The sequence below is a fragment of the Pocillopora damicornis genome, chromosome 10 (genome assembly GCF_964200805.1).
Source record: "Pocillopora damicornis chromosome 10, jaPocDami1.2, whole genome shotgun sequence".
Taxonomy (NCBI): domain Eukaryota; kingdom Metazoa; phylum Cnidaria; class Anthozoa; order Scleractinia; family Pocilloporidae; genus Pocillopora; species Pocillopora damicornis.
Window position 1 is genome coordinate 12,620,159 of NC_142679.1, and position 19,258 is coordinate 12,639,416.

Consider the following 19,258-nt stretch of genomic DNA (forward strand, 5'->3'; position numbering starts at 1 on the left):
CATAACTTGGCTTTTTTTTTTTTTTACCCAGAAATTGTAATTTTTATGATTACTTAGTTATAAGACTTCGTGTCGCCCAATTCGGTCTGTAATCATAATCGTGATGAAAAAATCGGACTCCCGCTATGCGGTCGTCCAATTTTATTATCACTCGTATGATTACAAACCGAATTGGACTCCACTCAGTCCTATTACTATTGTAAAGTATCAATTATAGTAATAATAATCAATATCTACTGTTAGGCATCGATTATTTCAACAATAACATGGAGAACAATTCGAAAACATGATTACTTTCTTTGCCTTTAATCACTATCTTTTGCAATAAAAATGAGCTCCACACATATAAATTAGACATCATCAGTTCGATTCTTTCGAAATACGACTCGTCTTTTTAAGAGCAAGTAAAAATATATTACATCTGACAGTTATATATTAAGTTGGGTGGGAAAAATTTTGAAGTTCAACAAATTTCGTTCGTTAACTTAAAATGTCAGTAAAAGTGTATATTTACAGAGTCGACCATCCTTGACCATAGATTAGCTGTTCAACTTCCAAGCATTCGAACATTTACGAATATCTCCGAGCTCTATTTCGGCCATTCCCGGTTTAAAAGCCACAATCACATTCACTTTTGCAGAGCCAATAAATAATCAATAGTTCCATGTATATCACGTCACTGTTTAACACAGCATCTCTTCCTACTGATGTACATAAGACACGTTTCTTGTTCAACAACTGTGCGATAAATGTTGCCTGTCCCAGTCCCCTCGATGCATATGCAGACCTGAACACTTCACCGGCGTAGTACTGGTCCCCCAGTTTCCTCTTTACATAAGGTCGTAATCGTAGCCCTCTAGTTTAGGCAGACGCATGCGCTCCTCATCAAACTTTCTCTGCCTTTCTTCAATTTTTTTCTCTTGGCGAATTTCTTGTATTGTAATCTCACGACCTCGCATAAGTTCACTGTTGGAGGAAACGAGAGAAACACAGTTATCAAGTTAGAACAAGTTTTAATAAAGTCTAGAAACTGATCCGGGATCGATTGATTGATTGATTTATTGATTGGACAGAAATGTCACCAGAAATAAACATCACCCTCTCAACCAATTAGATACAAACTAAAACTAAAAGAAACTTGGCCAACCGCGTTTTCCCGTGCTTTAGGTGGTTTGCATGTTTTTATTTCGAGTTCTCATTGGCCCTCTGCGGTATTTTCTTTCGTTTGTTTGGCCATTGTGATCCTCCAAGGATTAGACAATCTTTTAGAAAATAATATTAGCCATTTACCTGTACTCAATTTCACCATCGTCATTTATGTCGATGAAGTCAATTAAACGATCAAGCTGCCTCTGCAATGGAAGAAGACAGGAACTCAAATTTGAGTATAAAATAATGATCTGTATGGGAACAGTAGATCAGAGGGAGAAACCATCAAATCAAAAACCGAATGATACCTGCGTCATCACAAGCCCAGTCTCCTTCAGCCCGATCTTAAACTCCTCGCGAGAAATACCACCACTGTGGTCCTTGTCAAACTGGTTAAACCAGTCAACCAGGCGAAGCCGGTTATCTTGAATGAAAGTAAGCAGTATACGCATACCAGGGGGCATTTCCTGAAAGATTAAAAATAATTTTGAGAAAAACACTTAAAAGATGACGCTATTCTACTAAAAAATTATGCAAACTCAAAATAAAAAATAAACAGTTTATTAAAAGAAGCTGAGAGAGCTTCATAATATATGTGACGCCATAAAGTGACAAATGTTTTCGGCAAGTATCATGGAAAAAGGACATTCTTGAATCGTAACTGAATCTACGAGATCCTGAATGAATGGAAAACGATTGTTGCACCATCGAGGGACTTCTTATGATTTCATTAACCATAAACTATACCAAACCTTTGCCCTGATGTGGATTACAAACCTACGCAAATCGTGTTTTAAAGAGGTGTTTACGTTGTGGTTACTTATTCAAAGGCAATGGTAAAAGAAACTCCACTGCAAAACATAAAAATTCACTGTCTGAAAATAAAATATATTCACAGCCTGTGCACCAAATTACAGAAAATTACTACAAGTAAAACGTAGGATACTTCACAATACAACTGAACGCAGGCAAATTAAGACTAATAGTAAAATATATTAGTTGTGAGTCGGAGTGGCTCCTCTCGAAACTATCACGTCAATTTGACCACTGTTTAACGAACAAAGTTCGATGCCAATACTCGATGTCACGTGCAGATAAAATACGAGTATATTGCCTACACTTTGAAACGTATTTCATTCGTCAAAGCGTTATGATTAGCAAAGCAATATATTTCTTTAAAATTGTACCACTTAATTATATACTGTCTCGTCTAAAGTTCATGGTATGAAAATGAGGTCACAAGTGTTAAAACAAGGTAATTTAAAAATAATGTTTCCGATGATATGAGAAGTGTTCTCGGCTTATCAATAGCCATAAGTCATTTTAAGGGTACTTGTCAAAAATTGCCCAAGAGACAGCTTGAAACGATAAAATGACTTAAAGAACGACAAAGAAAAAAAAGGAGGAATGGGCATCGATGGGGAATTCTTAAAAAAATAATCTCTTCAAATGGAGTTTGCAAGAACTGGAAAAGTAGGTAGACAGACCAAATTGTAAGATTGTGTAATTTCGTATGATGCCGACAAATCATCCTTGTGCGTTACGTAACCTTAACAAACCGGGGGGGTGGCTGGGGGGGACGGAGGGAAGCACACTCTCAAGGGAAAATTCAGAGCCTAAAATGGAGTCACTTCCAGAATAGTCACATATTAAAACCTCAATCAAATTGAAAAATAATTGATAGTAAAGGCCATGTAAACTGCGTAGCACCGCCATTTCGCTTTATTCAAGACATCATGTCTTGAAAGAAACGTTGTTCGGGAGATTCAAAATCCCGAAAACTATACCCTGTTTGTGGAATATACCTGTTTAGGCCGAAAAAGGGAATGGCCACCCCCTCCCCTTTCTTCCCCGGCCTCTTAACGTCGGTAACTAACTCTGCCGACCGAGACGATTTTTTTCCCTACTTAGAAAGAACGAAAATATCCAAAATCACAACCACCACAACATATGGGCCCTTTAAATCGCAAGGTTAAGATGTTTCTGGCGCCATTAGAGTGTGTTATATTGAAATAAAAACGCACTGTCGTCACCCAGAAAACACTTAGTCAATTGTCTCTTACATATGTCGCAGTTTTCTAGAGGTCTAACATCTTTATATTTAAATTCAAATAAGGAAAAATACACAAAAGGCCAAAACTTTCGAGCATCTTCGGAATTGATGAAAAGGCATTCTTGAAGGCCATTACGGAATTTGAGTCATAAGGCTTCTCCACTTTTAAAAGACCTCGGAAAACGGTTGGAATATCCACAAAACCCGAAAAAGAAAACGACCGAAGTCTACAAAAGGTCTTTTAATATATCAGCACTTAAGCCGTCTCTAGCTGATATCAGACTATTTTAACGACCTTTCTATGGCTTCTGTTAGTAACTGGAATAAGCACAGAGACAAAGAAAGGAATACAGAGCGTCATTTGGTTTTTGAAAAACACGAAAACACAAATGGTTCGTTGGGTCGTTTGTTTGTCTTCATTCATTTATTCATGAATTCCGGTTTCTAGAAGACCCAATAAACTACACGTGCCATTTACTAACCTTAACCGACAGTTTTAAGGAGCCTATTAGAAAGTCGTTAAGATTTGAAGCCTCAGCCAGTATTGCGTTTATAGCAACTGTCTGGCATAACTCACGATTTGTTGTGCTTTTGACTTCCATTAGAACTGGCTGGTAGACCGTATCAAGTAGCTAGTTTTTGAGTGAGTTTTCATGAATAGGTCAATGATGTTATTTTCAAATATTCCCTCAAAATAATGAATAAAATTTAAAAATTGACAAACAGACTCTAGCTGGGCAATCATTCACAGTCATCGTTTGGTGTTGTCACGCAACATGAGGAGAGAGAGCATGTCATGTGATGCGAACGAGGATGGCAAAGGAGATCAAGCTTGTCACATCCTGTGACATTTGAATGACACAGATTATGACGTCACCTACTCATAAGCTTCGAGCATCAAATACAAAGTTGATGCAAAAAAAGGAGACTTTAAAGGAAGTTTATGAAAATTGAAAAATGATAAAAACGTTTCACAATTTTTGGAAACTAGTTAATTTTTTTTCAGTGAAACCTTGTTCTGAAAAAACAGATGTGAGGACGAGATTGGATCTTAAAGAGTCCCAAAGAATCAAGGAATAGTTTTTTTCCAATAAATCATCGAGCAGCATTTTTGTATATGGAAGGGAATCTGTGGGTCGATGACGGCGACAGCCCCTCGCCGCGACAACAGCAAAAATGAAATGAGCATAAAAAGGTACAAACCTTTGGTCTCTTATAACCACCAATACCGCCTGTAATAATAGTGACACCCTTTTCCTTCTCGATCTCTTTTATTTCATCGTATATTTTTGGAGATACAGTGATGTCCTAAAAAAGTAAATGGATTACGAAAAGCAGTAACGAAATCAAAAAATCGAATTCTGTTATTTTTAAACCATGTAGGGTAGCCTTTGTGGCTGTCTATACGAAATTCACCTCTCAATCGAGAGGTGAAGTCAACCACCACTGGGAATTTTGAAAATTTGACACTTCGAGCGTTATAACCTCGTTACCGCACATTACGGTCGTGAAAAATAACAGAAACCTCGCCTCTGCGTCACCACTCTCTCTTTCCACACGTCCAAACGCTTGGGCAACTCTCAACCTTCCAACACTCCTAAATACAATTACCTGGGACACTTCTCAAGAACAAAGCATCACGTTCTTTCGCCCCTCACCCTCTTCCAATGTTGTTAATTGCCAATGTTTCTGTGCCATCTGTCAACTCACCCTCATTTAACCCTCTTATGTTTCCTGTTTTGCATCTTTGGTCAATGCAACCGCTGAACTGAAGAAGCGCTGACGCATCACGCACCAGATTATAAAAATTTGATATAATGGTTAACGTAGGAAAGTTGAGCAGGCTACAGCATAACTTCATGTTGGTAATCTAGTAAGTGTTTAATTCTTCCACTTTTACAGCCAAACGGACCCTTACAAACTAATTACTTCATTCTTTTAAGTCAAAACTACATGAGCATACCTCAAGAGACAAGAACTTGATTGCTCGATGAGCTTTAATGACATTCAAAAGTGTCTCAACACCTCCGTCACCTATTGGATTCTTACCGATCTGTAGTAAATAAGAACCACCAAGAACGTTTTCAATCACCGAAACCACGGCACGAATACCTCAAAAGAGATTCTTCTTGAACATAAAGTATAACGCGCATTTCAACTGCGTAAAAGCACTACATGTACCAGTAGTCACTACAGCCAATCCGAACAATGGAATATCTCTCCAGGAGCCAATCATAGCTAACCGCCTGAGACGCGGGAAAATGCAGATGACTAAGTCGCGATTGGTTTTAGTTTTGCATTTGATTGTACGAGTTTTCTGGACCAATCACAGAGCGTTTTCAAGCAAACCCATTGCAATCCTGTATTCGACAAAGAGGTGTTAACTTTAAAATCTTAATGCAAAACGCTGATTTTCTCACTTACCTTGAGAACCTTGAGATTTGGATGAGCAGCAATGCCAAGGGCTAGCTTTTGTGTTGCCAATAGTCCAATACGATTGTTACTACAAGTAATAATTAGAGAAATTATCTTTTGTCGACTAGTGTGTCGAAATTACGTTTCGAAATTCTTTTCAGTAACATTCTAAACATGTATTTATTTTGTACTTCTTTAGGAATTGATACCTTATGTCGAGAGATTCCAAAGCTTCATTCTTCTTTAGAAATCGTCCCAGTGCAACACAACCCAGCAACGATAAGCCATTCCAAGAAATGTTTAGATGAGCTAGACAATCATTCGTCTGGTGTTACAAGACCAAATGAAACAGTTCAGTATACCTAGGAGATCTAAGACCTTCCCCATTTGCAAGAACGAAAAGCAGAAATTCAAAGTTTAAAAAGATAATCAACCCATGCACCTCAAAAAATAATTTACTCCTTTCACTCCCTAATCTCATTTATTTAGTAATTCTCCTTACTGTCTGCTAAACAATTCCCCCCATTACTTCAGAGAATTGGTATTGGATCAACTAATAATCCCCTAATTGACATTTATTAAATCTCATCACTTTTTTGCTTCATATTGTATCGATATTGTAAGGAGAAATTCTGTCTTTCTCACTTATAAGAGTTAAAGGGTTACACAAAATGAGTAACAGAAAAGTGAACAATGATTTTAGATATATGAAATTCATATATTTGCACTGCGGTGAAGAAACGAATGTAAGAGATTCACGCAGCTAAGAACACTACTGAAACGAGTAGTTGAAAATAGGACCTGAAAAAGATCAGTCAGGCCCGTACGGGATTTGAACCCATGACCTCTGCGATACCGGTGCAGCGCTCGACCAACTGAGCTAACAAGCCAACAGGGAGCTGGTGAGCGATACGACTGAAGTTCAACGGTGAATGTGAGTTACCTTCAAGCCCTGTGCCATTCCAACAGCACCTTTGAACCTTATACAGTTCCAGCTGACATCCAGATGTTTCAGGCCATAATTCATGCCCTAAAAAAACAAATTATCAGTTAACCAGCCACTGTAAGTGGACATAGCCTGTTGCAAGCGTTCAGATAGTAAATCGAAGCGCGATAGAAACAGCTTGGGTCGTCAATTGCCGGGATGTTTTCTTGTTGTTCTGGTCTAATCTGGAGGACTGCCACACGATAAAGCACCCAACTCTCTCGCTTAAACAAAAAGAAATGCGTAGAACTTAGGGGAAAAAATGGTATTTTCTTAGCTTCTTACAAGTCCTGCTCCCAAGTAAATACCACCCATCTCTCCAATGTCATTGTGGCTCAGGTCGAGGTATGTTAGAGTTCGATTTTCTCTCAGGGCATCTGCAAAGGCTTTGGCGTCCTTGTCGCCTAAGTGATTTGCTAGAGTGAGAGAAAGATAGAAAAAAGGCAAAACATAAGGCTAAGACTGATCATTCGCTCTGACGAAGGGCTAACGCTTGAAGCGTCAGCTTTGAAACTCTTTGCGGTGGCCAATTTACATCATCAACTCAGTTGATAAATTCCAAAATTACAAAGCAAGTTTACTTGTCTGCTATGTTAAAAAGGAAAATGAGAGTAGAAACCAATTCCCCCTCCTAGCCCTAGTCCGCGCGGCTATCTATATAAATTTGACCTTTGCGCGAATCATGCAATTAACAAATAGATTCCAAGTTGCTGTGCGTCTGTTTAATAAAAGATCACAGAGGACGTCAAAACATCAGTGACACACTCGGTGGGGCCTCGTGTGCCACTTTTCTGTTCTTACCACATTTTGACGTCCTCTGTGATCTTTTACTGAACAGACGCACGGCAACTTGGAATCTATTTGTTTTATATAATAAAGGATTAAAAAAGTTTTAATGATGACGTCATCTATACGTCTGTCCTCCAATAGATCATAAGTGAGAACCAATCAGAATGCGTGCATAACTGAGCTTATTATCTTATTATATGTCTTTGAGCTTATTATATAAACTTATTATATATAAATAAAAAGGTGTGAGCTCGAGTTAAAAGGTAATCGCAAGTACGTTCTTATGCAGCCGTATTCCAAAATCGTCAGGTAAATTGCTCTTTCGTCGAGTGTCCCATGTTCCTCATGTTATTAGTATTGCCTATGCTATACATATTTCTTGTTATTTGTATTTCCTATGTTATTTCCAATCTTGTAATCAGTCGATCTGTTCTTGATGTATTATGTTCGTAATACTTTACTTAAAAACCACTGACAATGGCGTGTAGATAGAAGAGTTGGGTCGAGTCGTCAGGAAATAAAACTCCTCTTAAATTTATTGCTAATGCGTTGATTACAATGAGGAAAATCAAGGAAACTTGAGTAAAAAAAAAAAAAAAAAAAAGGAAAGAAAAAGAACATCATGAAAATCAAGAGAACGAAATATAGGGAAAAAGACGGGAGACGAGGATATCAGATTACGGATGGAAAATAATTTAAAAAATCACAATAATCATCAAAGTTGACCAAGAAATGGTATCGCCAAGTTGTCGTCACCTTTCCTTGTTTACCTAGAATGGTATCAACCAGTGCGTGGGACATTTTCTTATCATAAGCTCGTAATGGTGGTAACCATTCTTCAACAAGTGTATCTTACCCCTTCCTCTAAAAGGTTCAACAAAACTCTGACTTTAAAATTCTCCACTAAATTATTTACTCACATCTTAACACCAACTTTACCAAAGACTGATTCTTCAGTAACATGCTGGCAAAAGCTAAGCCACCCTCTGAACGGAGGAAATTTTCTGACAGGTTCTATGAATGAAACATGATACATCAGTACCAAAAGATGGCAGCTGTGATCAGTGTACATTTAACCCTTTAACTCCCAGAAGTGATTAACGTGTAACTTCTCCTTAGAGCATTCACACATTATCTAGCAAACAAGTTGTGAGAATACCCAAATTTATCAGGTACAAGATATTACCTTGATCAAACCCTAAATCTCATAACCACTTTACAAGGAAAGTGAAGCAGCCAGAGCGGAGAATTAACAATCAGATCTTGGGAGTTAATTCATGGCATAAAGCTGCATCCAGAAACAGAAGAGACCACAATGAGTCAAACAAAAGATAATCACTGCTTTGTTAAACATGGTGTAAATCATTTCCTTTTTATCAACATTTTGTATTCACAGTGTACTCCTACTCTATATTTAAAGTCAAAGAAGTCAAAAAGTCTAAATCAAGCCTCTGTGCAGTTACTTGTAATGACCTTTATGAGTAATGGTATCTGCTAACTGTGAGTGTTTGCCACACATTCGTTATCACATGTAGCCAATCATTCAACAGAATGATTTCACAGTGCCGTGCCTGCCAGTTCCTTTAGGGGTCATGGCTAAGTTGCCAAGGTTACACTCTTCCAACTCAGGAGATAACTATGTTAATGACATGTATCCTATAGTTAGTTAAATCAAAATTTTTAAGTTTGATTCTTGTCTAGCAGAGAAAACTTAAAACTTTTAGAATTGATCAATGCAGCACTTATTATTAAGCAAGTTTAGTATCATTTGTGGAAAATAGATTCAACTCACCTTTAAGTTATTAGTGATAACACTGATGATTTCATTAAAAACTGCCATGAAATAATCATTTTAATACATTCTTCAATATGTTAAAACAAGTTTTTAAAGTGTCTTTATTCAAATGTATATCCAATTAAATATTTACTTGTCACTTCAAATATGATGATTTATACTAGGACAGTATTTATAGAGACAACACTATCATTTATCACAATTGTAAATATTCAGGATATAAATTATATTGAGGAAATCAGTTATTTTAAGATCTATATTTATTACATTCTGACTGAAGTATATCATTGGATACTGAAAACATGTCTCATACAAATAACTCTCATGGTTAAGTGTTCTTCTTAACACTGGGGAATCTTTAGGTGCTTATTCCATCAGACCTATTTTTGGTCTTTCTATAGTGACAATCATTCACTATAGTGAGCTTTGAAAAGGTGACAATTCTAACATCTGTTGTTCCCTAATGTGCTTGCACTCCACTTGAAAATTGTTAACTGCACAAAATGTCAGCGATACATAATTCACCTCTGTAGCTAATTCACCCCTATCAACTGACGTAGCCAATCGATGCAGCATAACAGTCCCTTAACACACTGGTTAAGATACATATAGTCAAGTGTTTGAAAAAACACTATTTTTCAGATCTACTCTCATTAAATATTACACAGCTAATGTATAAGTAACTATCTATTCCTTTTTCAAATTACTAAAGTAAGTAACTTGAAGTTCACTGAAATCATACTATACTTAAGTTTTATGATTACACTATAATGTCATGTGGAATAGAACAATACCTGGATTAAGTGTGACCCTCAGATTGGCAGTAGCTATAACTTCCTGTCTATATCTGTTGTCTAAGCTGCTAAAAAGAAACTCTAACCAACATTGATTTCTTGATGCTCATTGAAGCAGATTTTGGAAGAATCATATGAACACACAGAATGGTTTACCCTTTGTCACAAATAATGGCTCAGAGTAAAAGCCAAAGTCTTCAGACACAAAGCATTCAGAATATGATCTCTTTAAATGTCCAAGAAGTAAATGAATGTAAACCATGCTATCATGATATTTCTCTCTGACTCCTTATTTAACATGCAGAAATAAATACCTCATTTTCTTTGTCTAATTATGTTATAAATGATTACTGCACTGGAAATAACTCAAATATGTATTTATATAAAATCATATCTAGACTGGAATTAAAAAGCTCTTTAGAAGCATTCTATGTAGGTTCAGAGTTTTAGTAGCTTACAATCTCAGTGATGTAACAGTTGTCCAGCAACATTCTGGCAAGCGCCACCCCTCCAGCTGCCTCTATATAGTTATCTGTCAAATCTAACTTCTCTGTAAATGTGTTTTTCTGCAAAGAAGATAGAAAACAAAAAAAATGTGAAGATTTAGTTGTGCTTTGCTCCAAACTACGAGGCATATCAAGCATGCCCATTGCTGGTTACCTCTAGGCTTTTTACAATAGTGACATTTTAATCTTTGTTTTGCCCCCTACTATGTCTTTGCCTGTGGCAAATTTGACCCCACCCTTATAATGTGAAAAGAACCACATGACAAAGATTTCCTTACATTATTTTTCAAAAATAACACATTCAGTCATTTTCCATGACACTGAATGACCTTATATCAAATTTCATGACTTTGAAAGGTTGGAAATTATATTACAGTATTCCCTGGCTTCCCAGGTTTTCAATAACCCATATAAACCCTTAAGTTAACCCTTAAGCCCTTAAGAGTGGCAAGCTTCTAATTTCTCCCAAGATTACCACCCCTGAATCAAACATCGAGGTCACAAGAATAAAGGAAATGATCATGAACCCAAGACACTCTTAATTATTAGACAAATTCTCTTTATAAGTGACATAGGAAATTTATAGAGAAAAGTATGAGGAAATTGCACGCTGATGTTAGGGAGTACAGGGTTAATGAACATACAATAAGAGCTCTAGCAATAGGAAATGTTCCCTGTGATCCAAGCCCATGATGTTTCATGATCACTTCCTGACAGTTGAGGCGGTCAGACAGGAATGAAACTGGAACAAGATCTGTTGAAGAAAATTACAACTATTTTAAATTTTTATTGCATTAAAAATTATCTAAATGAGCCATCAACCAACTAGATGAATAATCTAGGAAAGGAAGACTCCCAAATAAAAATTTTAAGGCCAATTATAATATCTATAAAGGGATGAAAATAGTGATCTAGCACTCACACCTTTTTGTGTTTCTGACTTAAATGAATTTAGAGTTGAGCTACTTTCACTGATAATGGTTAACATTCTATAATCTTTGACATTTAATGTAACATCTGATGACAAAAGGCTACATTGAAATATTCAATAAAATCACCTTTACAAACAAAATCATTAAAATAAACTTTGTTACAATTTTTTCTAATCAACAAAATGTGATATGAACAAGTTGTTATCTCACCTCCCTCTTTGCATAACTTGTGATATAAATTTTTTCCAGTAGGATCAAAAGCTTTTCGTGGCACTGAAAATAAAACAGTTGTTTGATGACACAAAAATTAAACTGCACTGTAACAATTTTATATCAGCAAGTGACTAAAACTGTAGTTTAAGCACTACTGGCAATATTAATAGTTACCTGGAAAGTCTTCCTCCAGATCAGTATCATATTCAGAACTTGCATCATGGTCCAAGATATCTTGAAATGAAGGGGAGGCTAGTGAAGCCGTGTTTTGATTTTCATCAGTTTCTGGGAGGGACACCATGGTGGAGACAGATCCAGGAATAAGGGCACCTGCATTGAATCCTGTGCGTCGACGAGGAAGAACTCTCTCTCTGTCTAATAAGCTCCTTGCCCATGTTTGAGGAGTTAAAGAATTGCCTAATAATTTAGATAATTATGACAGAGGAAATGTAGTTTATAATTTACGATAATTCAATTATCTGGGTTGTTAATGCAAAATTACCGATCGTAAAGAGTTTTTGATTAAAGCTGATGTTTAAAGCATTGGCTCTTATTTTGTAATATCCCCCAAATATGCAGTGCCACATTTTCTTTAGAAACTTACCCCCTTTATTCATTTTCAGTTTATAATTTAAATGGAAACTTTCAGGCATGCTGATCAAAACCTTTGAACTCAGGCATGCTCATGTACGCCGACTAATTTACCATGCCAGATGAGACTACTTGCACTAACAAAGCCATGAGTATGCCTTTATTCTAACACGTAAATAATGTAGTAAATAATGAACCAGAAATTTACATAACTATAATTTCAAAAGGGCTAACAGATTGCAGGCCACCTTGAAAAAATGGCAATTTAACAAATCAACATTGGCTTGAGGACAGTCTCACCATCTGTACTCTTATTGTCAATGATATTTGTCATTACAGTGGTCAAAATGTTGTGGATTATGAGATGCAAGTGAGAGAGTCTGCAACAAATTTTTGCCTCTATGATGACAAATATCACTGTGGATATTGGTATAGACCACACTAAACCACTGTCAGTTTGATTTTTATCACAATATCAATCTCAAATAAAAGGATTCTTTCAGTGATCAGCGCCTGACACATTGATGCAAGCAGCATTGTCTGTACCCTTATCAACAATGGCAAATTGGCCAATCAGATTACAACATTACTGCCAATTGAGGTAAAAAATTGTCTTGATTCATTAGGTTAGTAAACTTACTCCCACTGCCATTTAATTTTGGTTGATCAGCATTTGATGATTTTGCATCAGTGTTTGTTGCTTGTCCTTGCTGTTCAGCATGATCCTTCCAGACCACTCTGGCTTTTGGTGGAACTTTCTTAGATTTTTGTGAGCTCTTGACCCCACTTTTACCTTTTTGAGGACTTTTCAATCTGTGTGTATATCAAAAATATAGCATACAATTTTAGGAGGCGAGCGTGGCCTAGTGGTTAGGGCGCTGGACTTGTAAGCCGGAGGTCCCGGGTTCAACCCTGGTGAAAAACCTCACAGGATCTTTGAGGATCTTCAAGGATTGACAAAGACCTGCCAAAGATCCTTAGGGACAAGGATCTTTAAAAGATCTTTAAAGGATCTGTAAAAGATCCTCAAAGATCTTTGTAAGCAAAAACGTTTGTTAAGATCCTCAAGGATTTGATAAAGATCCTCAAAGGATATTACAAAGATCCTCATAAGGATCCTCGCAAAGTTCTTTTCAAGGATCCTTCAAGATCCTCAAGGATTTAGCAAGGATCTTTCAAAGACCCTCAAAAGATCCTTTCAAGGATCCTTTCAAGATCTTTGTAAGGATCCTTAAGGATTTAATCAGGATCTTGCAAGGATCCTAGTCAAGATCTTTGCAGGATCTTTTTGAGGATCTTTCAAGATCCTCAAGGATTTAATGAGGATCTTTTAAAGACCTTCCAAAGATCCTTTCAAGGATCCTATTAAGATCTTTGCAAGGATCCTTAAGGATTTGATCAGGATCTTACAAGGATCCTACTCAAGATCTTTGCAAGATCTTTTCAAGGATCCTTCAAGATCCTCAAGGATTTAATGAGGATCTTTTAAAGACCTACAAAAGATCCTTTCAAGGATCCTGTAAAGATCTTTGCCAGGATCCTTAGGAATTTGATCAGGATCTTACAAGGATCCTTAAGTCAAGATCTTTGCAGGATCTTTTCAAGGATCCTTCAGGATCCTCAAGGATTTAATGAGGAGCTTTTAAAGACCTTCAGAAGAACCTTTTAGGGATCCTGCTAAGATCTTTGCTAAGATCCTTAAGAATTTGATTAGGAGTTACAAGGATCCTAGTCAAGATCTTTGCATGATCTGTTCTACAATCCTTTAAGATTCTCAAGGAATTGAAAAGGATCTTCCAAATATCTTTAAAAGATTCATTTCATGATTTTGTATAGCTCTTTGTAAGGATCCTTTTTGAATTTGATGTGGATCTCAAAGGCAACTTTGTCAAGATCTCTACCACATCTCTGCATTATGAATTAGGTTCCTTTGAAATCCTCAAGTAATTTCAAACATAACAAAATTGTAAATTTAGAGCTCACTGTTTTATAATTTAAACACAACAAGGAATTTTCGCAGAAAATTGTTGTGCAATGAGTGTAATGAAGGTTACCGCATAGCAACGCCATGCTCGAGGCTTTCGGGAAACTTTGTGACTACTTACATGACAACAAATAGGGTTTTGCATTATGGGATAGGAATTTATACGCGCCGAGATTTTTAACGGTCGCATAAAAACATAAGTAGCTCGTTGTTACGGCAAATATCATCGACAATGGTCGGAACTAAAGGGAAAATGTACACAGAAATAGAGGTAAAGGAAAGGCGTTTTCTGGAGTTCAGAAACAAGCGAAAAGAGAGACAGAAACAACCGAAATCGTCAATCAAACTCCAAGCAGGTCTCGCGATTGCTCTGACTCTGGGGCTGAATGAAAATAATTCATTGGTACTTCTGGAAAGAAAATGAAGATGCCATCCTCGCCTAATGATTCTTACTCTGAGCTCTTGGAGAGTGAGGATGCAAATGATGTGTTACAGGGACAAGGATACAGGCTTATCGATCTAGAGAGATTCTCCTCGACGCTCACTGAAGGACATGTTTCTGAAGAAGGTGTGAATTTACTTGGTTCTGTGTAACCAACTCAAAAAGCTCTTTTAGAGGTTGTCATATGAATTCCCGAAAACACTTATTTTGTACCTCAGGATGTATTAGTTCAATTAATCTGAAGTTTTCAGGGCTGTATCCTCTTACTGAGTTGAGTTGGATAAGCTGACAGTTTCTATAAGCTGAGTTTTAAGTAAGATGTTGTGGAATAACTCACCTAATAATCTCGGTGAACTTTGAACGGGCATTGTGCCCATAATATAAACGACTCCAAAAGTTCCTCAGCTCATCCAAAAGAACGACCCTAGTACTTTGTTTTGACACTAAAAACACTTGATTTCATGCAATCTTTGTGCAGTTATCTTTTCTCAAGTTTACCTAGGTTTTTCACACCATGTGGTGGACAATTTGATCTGATGTCAAATAACAAATTAGTTTAGGGCAACATATTAGTTATATTCAGTATGTGTGATTCCTAAGCTTTCCTTTGGTATATAGGTTAATATGGTTCAGAAATATAGTCATTGAAGTACTCTTGTTTGCCTTTTTTTCATGTTTACCCCCTCTGTAAGAGTAGTCTGAGTCTGGTCATAGTCTAGTCCTAGACAAGTTTAACACATATATTTTGGTCTTCTTATCTTTGAGCTGGACTGTTGCCAGATTTTTTGGAAAATGAAAATCTTAGTACTAACCTAAAGTCTGAACAGAAATAGTGTAGAAGTAGTCCTACTAGAAGAGGATGGGTAATTCTTGTTTAGCAATAAAAAAAAGTTTTATCTTAATTTTTTTGTTTTTTGTAATGTTTGGTTCAATTTTTCTTTTTAACTTAGTATGAGGATTTAAGTATGCTTATTTTCTTGTCAAAATTTCGAAGGTTCTATAACATTCTTGCTAAGATCTTCAACGATCTTCCATTTCCTTGCCAGGATCTTCAAGGTTCACTGACATTCTTGTCAAAATCTTTAAGGATCTTCAAATCTCTTGCAAAGATCTTTAATTTGGCTGTCAAAATCTTCAAGGATCTTTCTTTTTTATGCCAAGATCTTCAAAGATCTTTCAATTTATTGCCAAGATCTTTAAGGGTCTTTTATTTTCTTTCCAAGGTCTTTAAGGATCTTCAAAATTTTCAAAAAGATCCTTGAAGATCTTGGCAAGAAAATGAGAGATCCTCAAAGATCTTAACAAGAATTTGGAAGATCCTCAAAGAATTTTCAAAGATCTTTAAAGGATCTTCAAAGTTCATGTAAAGATTTTTGAAGATCCAGACAAGATCTTCAAGGATCTTAACAGAAAAATGAAAGATCCTTAAAGATCTTGTCAAGAAAGTCAAAGATCCTCAAAGATCTTGGCAAGAAAATCAAAGATCCTTGAAGATCTTGGCAAGAAAATCAAAGATCCTTGAAGATCTTGGCAAGAAAATCAAAGATCCTTGAAGATCTTGGCAAGAAAATCAAAGATCCTTGAAGATCTTGGCAAGAAAATCAAAGATCCTTGAAGATCTTGGCAAGAAAATCAAAGATCCTTGAAGATCTTGGCAAGAAAATCAAAGATCCTTGAAGATCTTGGCAAGAAAATGAAGGATCCTTGAAGATCTTAACAAGAATTTTGAAGATCCTCATGAAGATCCTGAAGAGGATCCTCAAAGGTCCTCATGAAGATCTTGTAAGATCCTTGAAAGATTTTCACCAGGGAAGTCCTCCTCCCTGCCACTGGATGGATTTGTCTTCGGTGGCCCCGAATTCAACTCCTGCACGCTTTGTAAATAGCCAACTGGTCTGCCTCCTACCAGTTGGGGTTTTTAACGAGTTTCTGTTCATTTACAATATTTGTTTCCTTATTTACAGTGTCCCCAATTAGCACAGCAGTGCTAAATACACTGACACTTAAATAAAGTTATTATTATTATTATTATTATTATTATTACTATAATACCACTTTTTGTTCAAACATTATTCTAATCCCAGTTAATGTGAGAGTCTCCTGGATAGTTTTAAAGAACCAATCCCACAGTCTCCCAAAGAGAAACAAAATCTTCTGAACTAAATAAAATTTAGATTTTTTTTGAAATTTATCTCCATAAAGCAAATAGCCAGAGTTTCTTTTCAAGGATGTTACAAGCATGTTTAATAAGTGATATCTTTTTTAATTCTCAGATCAAGTTTTCCAATTTTACTTACTTTAAGGTTTTGGGGAGAGTCTGAGACAAGGTGGTTGATTAATAATTAGGAAAATCATTGAGTGTTAATTATCTACAGACTGCAGATGATCACAAATTTTTCATAATATCAGATTTACAATAAAATAATCAAGATAATGAGATTCCACTGCATCCTCTAGAACAATAGTTTGCATTGTATATCAACTGTTAAGTACCTGGAAATTTTGTGTCCACTTGCTGTTCTGTCATTATTGCTGTTGAATCCAAATGCGGAGCTTGGTCTGGACTCAGTTGACAAAACATCAAAGCTACCACCCTTCTCATTATAAAGCCCTAGGGAAGTTTGTGGTCTTGAAGTCGGTTTAACAGTTGAGGTAGTTTTAGGAGGTAATGGTGTAATTGCTCGGCGATATATGGCCTTCTTTGCTGCCTGCTTTTTAATAGGTAAAATTTCTGGCTTATCAACCTAGAAAACAACACCAAATGATGATTATATTTCAGCATAATTTTTAAAACAAATATCAAATATCTAAAATAATTGACACCATTATGAATAATGAGGCCAAAAAACTCACTAGAGGAGAATTCAGTCTCTCATTACACAGAGCTTTCAATAACTTTTGCCATAAGCGGTTACCAATGGTGTAATTAAAGCAGCTGGGCATCCAGAAAAGGAGCCATAAGGAGAAACCTAAACAAGAGAGACTGCTTGCAAGCTTACCTGACAGCAGTAAGTCTTATAGGCAGCTGTAAACCACCATTAACCAGCTTTTATCAATATTGAAACTCCTCTTAATATCAAGACAGATGATGTATAAGTGGAGGATCAGTTTTATCATTTTAAATGTTATTATCTTCCCTTTCAAAATTATTATCAAGTATTAACATTTTTTAAAACAAAAGAGAAGGAATCCTAAATCAAAGATAGGTCTGAGCTGCAAGAGTTACATATCTCCCAGGCATAGAAATTGGGAGTGGAAAAAATGTTTGGCATGAGGAGATCAAACTGCAATTCCTTAAAGACCAAAAAATACCATTCATGATAGAAAAGTAGAGAATAAAGTGCAAAATGCGATTCTCAGAAAAAGGTCAAAACCTTACAATCTAATAAGAAAACAAACAAAACTGCAGCTCCTTGTAGCGTAATCTCAAAGACTTGCAAGATTTCAAGATTGGATCAAAATTTTTCTGAGGCTAACATGGTATCAGGTTGTAGATCACAATTCGTTATGGGAAAGTGTAAGGTTCATAATCTACCATTCCTTGGCTTGTTTCTGATTTGGAATCCAAACAGATGTTTTTGGTGTTAATACGTTTCTAGTTGTTGGTTGGTAAATAATGGATAACAAATGAGGTCTTCGATTTAATTCCTTGGAGCCCTAACCCAGGTCACTGAGTTAAATCGAATCCACTCAAACATTTATATATATACCAGGTAAGGTTAATATTTTTAACATTGTACAAATCCTGTTTTACATGATACGTAAGAAATCTCTTGTTTGTGCAAGCTTTCCTTGATATACTTTTGCAAAGCATTTTCTACAACAATTAAAACTATCGTGTGATTTAAATGAAATGATTATGTAGTTCCTCAGTTAGTCATTAGTTTGCTCATTAAATAGCATCATTATAACCTCTTCATCGCCAAAACATTCACAGATTTTCTGGGATGAAAAGCAGCTTGTCGCACATAAAAACGAAGGAGTTCCAAGCATCAATAATGATGCGGTTTTAATCCTGGCGGGATCAAAGCAGTGTTTTAATTACATCAGTTGCAAGCTTCATTAATTTAGAAAGTGAGCATTAGAGGTGCCTTCTAAGACTTACGATCAAATCATCTCCTTAACCATTTACAAGAATACGGGTAACTAAAGAGGTCACGTAATGACATTTTCAAGCGCTGTTATTTCTCTGTTCACAAATAGGGTTAGACCTTACCAAATTCGTCGCTGTGATCGTGTCTCCATGGATTCCATGAGTATTTGTTCCATTAGATTTAACAGACTTCGAGGATTTCATGGTGAGAAGTGAAAAACATTATTTGCCCTACCTTCTTTAAGAAGGTTTTAGGGCATTTAACGCATCCAGTAGATAAAGAACATTCCACTCAGTTATGAAAAACAAAACATAACTGCGGCGCAAGATGTTCTGAATATTTTCCAAATCTCTTTTAATGTCCTCATTTAGATGTCTTAGTTGCTACGCACCCGAACCTAAGTAGGGTAGGGTGAATAGTGCAGTTAACGGTATCTTTTATGGCAAAACCCTACGATAGAAAATTACCATAAGATTTCAATCTAAATTTTTAAAAAAATGTTTTGTTCTCCTTTAG

The 19,258-nt window shown here is 36.2% G+C and overlaps 1 protein-coding gene across 1 annotated transcript; it reads right to left on the bottom strand.

Annotated features, from left to right (window-relative positions):
* Positions 1 to 277: 277 nt before the first annotated feature.
* On the bottom strand, positions 278 to 19,253 carry LOC113671778 (uncharacterized). The gene is made up of 17 exons (XM_089184313.1): positions 18,865 to 19,253; positions 17,142 to 17,392; positions 12,863 to 13,035; positions 11,806 to 12,048; positions 11,629 to 11,691; positions 11,131 to 11,240; positions 10,439 to 10,546; positions 8,312 to 8,405; positions 6,888 to 7,018; positions 6,561 to 6,647; positions 5,827 to 5,942; positions 5,627 to 5,705; positions 5,166 to 5,255; positions 4,406 to 4,510; positions 1,458 to 1,616; positions 1,291 to 1,352; positions 278 to 966 (listed from the first exon to the last, which is right to left on the bottom strand). The coding sequence occupies exons 1-17, from the start codon at positions 18,943 to 18,945 to the stop codon at positions 831 to 833; spliced, it is 2,088 nt and encodes a 695-aa protein (XP_089040439.1). The 5' UTR covers positions 18,946 to 19,253; the 3' UTR covers positions 278 to 830.
* Between the last annotated feature and the right edge of the window lie 5 nt (positions 19,254 to 19,258).